General features: G+C 43.9%; 1 protein-coding gene across 1 annotated transcript in view; it reads right to left on the bottom strand.

Annotated features, from left to right (window-relative positions):
- Positions 1-3506, bottom strand: part of CEP152 (centrosomal protein 152) — a 51403-nt gene extending 47897 nt beyond the window's left edge. The window contains exons 1-2 of the mRNA XM_018562902.1: positions 3417-3506; positions 2474-2580 (exon numbers count right to left, since the gene is read on the bottom strand). Coding sequence (XP_018418404.1) covers positions 2474-2580; positions 3417-3506 — 197 coding nt within the window. The remainder of the gene's footprint in view (positions 1-2473; positions 2581-3416) is intronic.
- Positions 3507-8982: the final 5476 nt, after the last annotated feature.

Genomic DNA, 8982 nt, shown 5'->3' with positions numbered 1-8982 from the left:
GCACCACATTCAAAACTGGGGACACACTATACAAATACTATGTCCTCAGTTATTTACAAACAGCGTACTGATCACTGCAATGCTTGAATATTTCAGGGGACGGTCAGCAAATATTTCACATAACGGCCTCCTGACAGGTTTCTCCTCCCTTCGCTGACAAAAGGATCAGATCTGTGCCCCCTCCGATCCCCGCTGCCTTTGCCGATACAGGTGAGAGGAGAACAGCAGGGATCAGAGGGGACAACAGACCAGAAAAAAAAAAAAAATTGTTGATTCTCCTATAATACCATAAAAACCACGAATGTGGATCTTATGTAGATTGACTTAATAGGTGATGGACACACAGCAACAAGGTTTATTTAATGTAATGATCAAAGCGCTGACTTCCTAAATTAAACTTGCATTTTGCATAATCTGCATCCTACAGGTAGAGATATGTGAAAAAGTAAGTATGCGCCACTATAATTGTTGACTTTTTCAACATTTTTAAACAGGCAACCACTAGATCATCATTCTAATTTCTTCTAAATGACTGAAAATTAATTTACTTAGTAGGTGCACCGAAATTTAATTTTCAGATCAAAACAGAAAAAACATTAATCAGGTTGAAACTGAAACCCAAAATTATATTTATTGTAAACCTTGTTAAAATTATTTTTTTTAATTTTTACTTTACCGTCAGGTGCTTTAGGACATATCAGGGGTCTAAACAGACCCCCTGATATTTCCCTTTTGAAATACAAAAAGAGATTGAGAACACAAAGCCCTAAATCTCTTTTCCTGCACCCCCTGTTAAGGCATACTATGCCCTCAATTATTTACGAACACTCAGCAATCAGCTGAGCGCTTGTAACCCGCTCTTCATCCTGACTCGCTGCCACAGGAGACTGAGTGGGCAGTGCGGGGAGGAGAGCTCAGCCTCCTGTGACACTGCTGACAGCTGACTCCTCCCCCAAACTGCAGCCTCAGCCTCCTCCCCCACACTGCTCTATCCTGATCTGCTTATCACAGGGGGCTGGGTGCAGGAGGAGAGGTCAAATTAGGTTATCAATGATTATAACCTACTTAGAGAGTATGCAGGTAAAAACGGTCTACGTTACAACTTACGGTAGATATTTACGGTCTGGTGTACGTTTTGCTTTTTACGTGTGTGATGCCATCATGCAAAGATAAAGGGCTCTCAGAAAGAAGGTTGCAGGTGCCTATATATCTGACAATATATGTCAGGCAAAGGAGTTAAAACGATCATAAAACTATTTGAACTCATCAAATAAACTACAAGGGGCTCAGATTTCAAATGACTACCAATTGGTCCATGACTGTCCAGCCCAGCAATTTCAGCCCAGGAGCTGAACATTTGATACTACAGAAGTCTCCAAGACCCCCAAAATTTTATTTCAGGATCTATAGGTAACTTTTGTAACAGCTGGTGTCAAAGTGAATGCATCTACAATCAGAAAGATTGCAACAATTAAACCCACATAAGAGGAGTAAAAAAAAAAAGCCTATGCTTTCCAAAAAGAACAGAGAATGGCTACAGTTTGCCATTGAACATATAGGCAAAGACCAGTCCTTCCTGAGCAATGTGCTGTGCACTGGGGAAACAAAGATAGAGTTGTCTAGTAACAGTAGACCTGTTTGGCGCAAACAGTGTTTTAGGAGGAGACCCTCTTACCAACTGTGAAGCATGGTGGTAACAATGTTATGGTTTGGAGTTACTTTGCTGCTTCAGGGCCTGCCTATCTTGCAGTCATTAAGTCAACTATGAATTCTGCATCATATTAAAGTGCGCTTGATGAAAATGTAAGGCCATCTGTCCGAAAGTTAATTTTTAAACACAGTAATGACCTGCAGCACACCAGCAAGTCCACCATGGAATGGCTCAAAAAAAAAGAAATGTAGGGTTATGGACTGACCGAACCAAGGCCCTGATTTGAATCCCAATGAAATATTGTGGGGGGATTTAAAATGGGCAGTTCATGCAAGGTAATTCATGAACATGTTGCAGCTAAGGGATTATTGCATGGAGGCGTGCTCAAAGTGAATGTCAGAGACTGGCAGGCATTTTAGGCAAAATGCCTGCAAGAAGTTCTTCCTGCTAAACAGGCAATACTACCGGTAGCTCCTTGGGCTAAGGGTGCATTGACTTTTTTCATATATTGATATTTGTGTTTAATAAAATGATTGAATAGACAAATCTTCCTTTTTTTGTTTTTATATTCAAGTACATCACGTTTATCAGTAGGCACTGTTTGAATGAAAATGTAATGTTTGCCTGCTCTCAAAATAGGTTAGGTCCCATGGGTTATTCTTACCTTTTCACAACTGTACACTCTAAATAAATGCTATAGTAAACTTTATATTGAGAATGGATGCAAAACATAACCCCAATAAAGAAAAACAAAAACTACAACCCTTTCGACTGACAAGGTTTACAACGAACTAGAACTATTAATACAAAAATAATTCTTACTGTTCCGATAATTCATGGTCACTGCAGTCACTGTAGTTGGGTTCTGAAGTTGAGCAGACGCTATCATCAAGCATATCATGGGGAAGGTCAGTTAATAACTGCTGTAACTGAATAGGAAAATATAAAATGAATAATGCAAATGCCCCTAATGGACCACCAACATTTTAGAGCTAGGAGAAATCCTAGAGAAACATCAAAAACAGGAAAAAGGTATATGTATAGGAAAAAGGTTTTTATTATTTTGTATATACTAGGGAATGGTTAAAACTTATCAGGTTATATGCAGGCTGTGTTTACTTCCTGTTCATAAGTGTGTACTTCCTGGAACTCTTCACCCCAACCTGATCGTCTATCTCCCACCTTGACTGTCTTTAGACGATCCCTTAAGTCTCATCTCTTCAGGGAAGCCTATCCCACCTCAATCTAACCACTGAACTATCACGTGCTCAAACAATTAATCCCTACACAGCTACCTCCTCATGTATCACTTCCCCCTCCCCTTTAGATGGTAAGCCCTCAGGAGCAGGGCCCTCCTGACCATCATTTTCTGTATCAGTAACTACAGGCATGCTACGAGAGACAGTCACAGGCCGGGGACGCCCTGCAGGAGAGACAGTCACAGGCCGGGGACGCCCTGCAGGAGAGACAGTCACAGGCCGGGGACACACTACATGAGTGCTGAGATATCTGCTACAGGCCAACAGGGAAACACAGACTACTGCCTGACAAAATCCCAAGGGCCACAGAAAAAGTGCCAAAGGGTCCTTCAGGGAGGAAATTCAGCCATCCATGAATCATCTCTAATCATCATTCAGCTAAAGCAGAAACTACACAGCAGATGGTGCCAGGAAATTGGTCCCAAGAGTTCTGACAGAAAGGTGCGGAAAGCGTACAATGAGCTGTAACCACTAATCCATATTACATCGCATGGTGCGCATCTCACCAATTGTTCCCGGGCATAATCCTCCTGATCATATTCCTCATTGTCATTCTGCTGGGTCTGCAGTGCTCCGCTGTCAAAGTCAATAGACATGGTGTGTGATAGAATCTATTTGTAGAGGAAATCACCTATCGGGGAGAACAAAATACACGAATCATGGATCAATTACAAGTATATGTAGTGCATTGTATCAATCTTTACATACAATCTGCTACATTCACATCAGAAGATACCACAGGCTCACTGACAGCATGGGCAGGGATCAGAAACACACACTGATTGTGTACACACACACACACACACACACACACACACTGATTGTAGACACACACACAACGACCATAGAGCTGAATTATATGTAAACGACATTTTAGTATACACCAGAGCAGAGTCGGTGCAGCAGCCCTGGAGCACACACAGACAACACTACTCACTGCAGTAGCCGTCCATCCAGGACACGTTTCCGTACATCACCTGCCGGGCTCCGGTTCAGTCTGCGGCTCCCCCGGTCTCCAAACATCAACACATCCTCCACTTCCCTCTCAACAGTCGAAATCGGAGCCAGCTCAGCGATTCGTCGGACACAAACCAGAGTGACAAGCCTTTACACCAATCAGTTACCGAGACTGCACAGCTTAACCCCTCCCACTGGCAGCTGATTGGTGCTAGCGGTCGACAACCAAACCAGCATAACAAGTTCAATGCAGTTATCAAGGTTTGGTTGATTTGTATGGCCAACAGCCTCCATTGATTGTGCCAGAGGGCGGGGCAGTGGCGCGGTGGGCAGCGGGAAGGTTGTGCGGTACTCTGATTGGTTGAGACGGAGTCCGCTGTCATTACCACGACACGAAGAGGTGTTGGTGTGAATGGGACGGGAAGATTACATTGTAAAGTCATAAAATAGTTCTATTACACAGGAAGATCTCATCATGTGTAGATAACACCCTATAGCTTTCCGTACAAGTATATATCATCTGAATACAAGAGCCATGTGTTCTTCGTTCTTCCAGATCTGTACAATAAAGCAGGTGCTTTCTGTAACAGACCGGTCACTGCTGCTCTCTCTACTTGTGCAGGGTGACTGGTCTTGTCTCTGCCCCTCCTGTAATTTTCTGCAGGTGGTCTGCTGGGCCTCTCCCACAGCCCTGCTCTCTGTATAGACTATGGAAAGCAAAGTGATGTCATTGCTACTTTTAAAAGGTAATATCTGGCTTTACAAAAGCATCTGGTGCTAAGTGGATTTATATCCTTCATGGCAGAAAGTTATTGTGTCTGGAGTTCAGCTTTAAAGGAAACCTGTACCTAGAGAAATATGGAGGTTTCAGAAAATACCAGTTACTTGCATGGCTCTGACTCCAATACTTAGTGAGAGTGAGCCGGAGGTATGCAGATCTATTTCCTTAGATTTGGATAGGGTGGTCAGGTTTTTAGAGCTGTCTGTGTCCCTGTTAGGGAAATCTGCTCTTGCTAATTGTTCTGATCACCAATGTCACTGGGAATGAAAGTGAACGAAATTCCGAAATTTTGAGTTGCCATCAGAAGAGCAATAGAGGGAAAATCTTCAACGGGAAGACTTATTTTCATGACAACTGTCTAAAAGGGAATTTCCCTCACGCTGGAAATATATCTCCACACTTCCTGTTGAGTCTGCAGGACAGGAAGTTAAGGGAAATTTCCTTAATGAGACACAGATGGCAAAAAAACTCCCTGACAGTGGATATAACAAGGGATGCACCGATACCGGTATTGAGGATGAGTACCAATATTTTGCTTTCGGTACTTGCCAATACCGAGTACTGACACAGGTGCTTCCGCTGTTATGGAGCCGGCTTCCCGGGCAATCACATGCAGCCCGGCTTCCTGATTGCCCAGGAAGCCGTCTCCATGTTGTTTGGCCTGCTGAATTGTGATTGGCCGGGAAACCGGCTTCCCAGCCAATCAGCATTGAACCGGTTGCCAAGCCAGGCAGCGAGTAATGACCTGCCTCTCAGCTTACTGACTGGTCGGGAAGCTGGCTCCATGCTGATGGCTTAGGAAGCCGGCTTTCCAGCCAATCAACATCTAGCCAGCTGTTCGGCCGGCTCGATGCTGATTGGACTGGAAGCCGGCTTTCCAGCCAATCACCATGAAGTCGGCTTCCCGGCCAATCAGGGAGGCAGGTCATTGCTTCCTGATTGCCCGGGAAGCCAGCTCCATGTTCCCCTACGGCACTGCAGGTCAGAGGAAATTTTCCTCTGACCGGAAGTTCTGGTATCAGGGAAGGTATCAGAGCATTTGGGCGAGCATGAGTACTCGTTATCGGCACCCATACCAATACTGGTACCAGTATTGGTACATCCCCAAATATAAACCTCCTCTACTCTATCCAAGGTGAAATATAAAGTTTGGGCTTCAGATGTCTTCAGGGTCTTCTTTGCCTCCTCTCTGGGGCTGAGTGATCCTTAATAATGCTCAGTGACCTGATATCACCAGTGCCGTCCTCTGCATCACTGTACTTGTATTGCCGGGCACCATGGGCTCATGATGCCCTCCATTCAAGAAATATGTTGAATTGTGACAGTGCTGGCGCTGGATGATTGATCGGTCCTGCTTTTCACATAGGCTTGGAGATAGTCAGCCTTGTGTGTGGTCCAGTTGTGCAATGGGCTGACATTATCTGCTTCCTGTAGCTGGGTGGAGCAGAAGGGGAATGTAGGGAAGGTAAGTATGTGCTGCTCGGTTGGGGAACATTACAGTAAACTGTACAAATACCTCCTGTATTGCACTATGCCTATATTTGCTAGAACCGATATAAAAGCAATCTGTGCAAAGCCAATAAAGAATAAATGTAAAATATTGATTATTCATAAACACATGCAATACAAATGTTGAGAAAAGTTCAAAAAGTGCCAAGTCCCAATAGATTTAAATAAATGATGTGATTAATCCTCAATCTCAGGTGACTCCGTTCTCCTTATTGCTTTCAAATGCACTCACCAGATATCTATTCAGAAAGCGCAAGCAAGAGGTATGAGCTAGAAGTGGAGACTGAAGAAAGGTGCAGGGTCCTCCACTTGGTTTTGCTGATATTGTCTTACATTTTCTTGTTCTTGTATAAAACAATACAAATGTTGAAATGGAAAGTACACGGTCCACCAAAGTCTGCATATGGCCAGGTAAAAGGGGGCCTAACGCAGAAAGCTGGATGATATTTTGTTACATACAGAAAGACAGTGAGTGATAGCTATTTGTATTAACAGAACTCGGTTTAAAGGTAAAGATTTGGCATAACGCATCAGAAAAAAGACCCTGACGAAGTCTGTGGTGATGTAACGTGCAGGGCGGAGATGAACAACATAGTCTAGAAGTCAAGTCCAGTACCTCAGAAGTCAGCCTTTCACATTATGAACCCTCTTCACATCAGAGCCATCCCTTTCACATCAGAGTCCCCCCTTCACATTAGAGTCCACACCTCATATTAGGAGCACTTTCACATCAGAATCCCCCTCCTTTCACATCAGAATCCCCCTTCACATTAGGAGCCCTTTCACATCAGAGTCCCCCGTTCACATTAGAGTCCACCCATCATATTAGGAGCACTTTCACATCAGAATCCCCCCTTCACATTAGGAGCCCTTTCACATCAGAGTCCCCCCTTTACATTAGGAGCCCTTTCACATCAGAGTTCCCCCTTCACATTAGGAGCCCTTTCACATCAGAGTCCCCCCTTCACAATAGGAGCCAATTCACATCAGAATCCCCCCTTCACAATAGGAGCCCATTCACATCAGAATCCCCCTTCACATTAGGAGCCCTTTCACATCAGAGTCCGTCCCTGCTTCACATTAGGAGCCCTTTCACATCAGAGTCCCCCCTTCACATTAGGAGCCCTTTCACATCAGAGTCCCCCCTTCACATTAGGAGCCCTTTCACATCAGAGTCCCCCCTTCACATTAGGAGCCCTTTCACATCAGAGTCCCTGCTTCACATTAGGAGCCCTTTCACATCAGAGTCCCCCCTTCACATTAGGAGCCCTTCCACATCAGAGTCACCCCTTCACATTAGGAGCCCTTTCACACCAGAATCCCCCTTCACATTAGGAGCCCTTTCACATCAGAGTCCCCCCTTCACATTAGGAGCCCTTCCACATCAGAGTCCCCCCTTCACATTAGGACCCCTTTCACATCAGAGTCCCCCCTTTACATTAGGAGCCCTTTCACACCAGAGTCCCCCTCCTTTTTTATAAGGAGCCCTCTTCACATTAGAGGTATGCGGCTGTGTTTATTTCTTAGGGAAGACAGAAGGCACTCCAAGGTGGATCAGTCTAAAGCGGCAACTCAGAAAAACATTCAACAATCATATTTATACAAATATTGTGTTTATTGAAAATAATGGCATTCAAATGAAAAGGTGGATACACACATATTCTGAAATCCTACTTGATAAGAAACATACTAGACTAAACAAAATACTCCTAAAAATGCCCTTATAGTGTCTGCAAGAAATAACATTGTTACACACATGCATATTGTTCAGAATTACTGCACACCAAATCAAGGCTTTTCATAACATAGCACATTGTTTTTCCAATGGGGTTATAATAGAAATATTAAACTTGCAGAGACTTTACTTGTATTTCAATGTATATACAGTATAGCAACACAGAAGGTTTTGTCCTCCTCAAACCCCTCATATAAGCTCTGCTGTGGGCAAACGCTGGTAGATTGATCATTTCTGGTATAAGAGTTCTATATGAATGATAGCATATGTGAAAGCACAGGCTGTGTGTGCCCTAACATTGGTACAATGAGGGTCCTGCTGTTGGGTATGTTGGGTAGAAGGACAACACTGAATAGGATATCGTCATGAGACAAATACAGAGGTTGCCGATGCCACCTTCCATCTGAAAATATTAGTCGTTTCAATTAAGTCTACAGCTCGCCACTGTTAGAATTTTAAAATTCGGTGTGTGGCCCTGCCGGCTCACCAAAAGTCAATTACTCAATCAGCTTTTGTAGAAGGAGCCGGGCCGAAAATTGATGGCCGAACAGTTCTGAACTCCTCGGGTATTCTGACAGCGACTAGCGCCAGAATCTAATATCCTGGGGGAGATTTGTTTTATTTCATTCTGTATAGTGTGGATAGAGAAATCTATTAGTGTAACGCCAGCTTCAGTCAATAACCTGCAACAAGAATGCAGCCGCTGAAAGTAGACCGGTCCCAAACGTTTCAATTGCAACACAGCAATTGTCAACAAGCAGCAGCGGGTGAAAAGCATGACGTTTGTGAAATCTATTTGATTGTTTACCTGTACAGGTTATTTGCCTTCACAGTTGTATGCAAATATCGACTTTGCTATAAAGTCATCAGGTAGCTCCTCCCCCTGTTCCAATGCCGACATCAATGCACACCCCTTCCACACTTTCACCTAGGAAAATCTTGAGCGTTTTAAGTCACTCAGGACTCAGTCTAACCTGTTAATTTAAACAGCCCGTAATCAGAAGTACTCCTGAGCAGTGCGGTCATCAAAACCGTAAGTCACATGACTGATCTGTAAAATGTGGCTGCCCCCACTGAAGGATGTCCACAG

Source organism: Nanorana parkeri, unplaced genomic scaffold, assembly GCF_000935625.1.
Source record: "Nanorana parkeri isolate BGI_ZX_2015 unplaced genomic scaffold, ASM93562v1 scaffold611, whole genome shotgun sequence".
Lineage (NCBI taxonomy): Eukaryota > Metazoa > Chordata > Amphibia > Anura > Dicroglossidae > Nanorana > Nanorana parkeri.
Note: the sequence above shows the minus strand (reverse complement) of the source record. Positions and strands in the feature narration are given on the sequence as shown.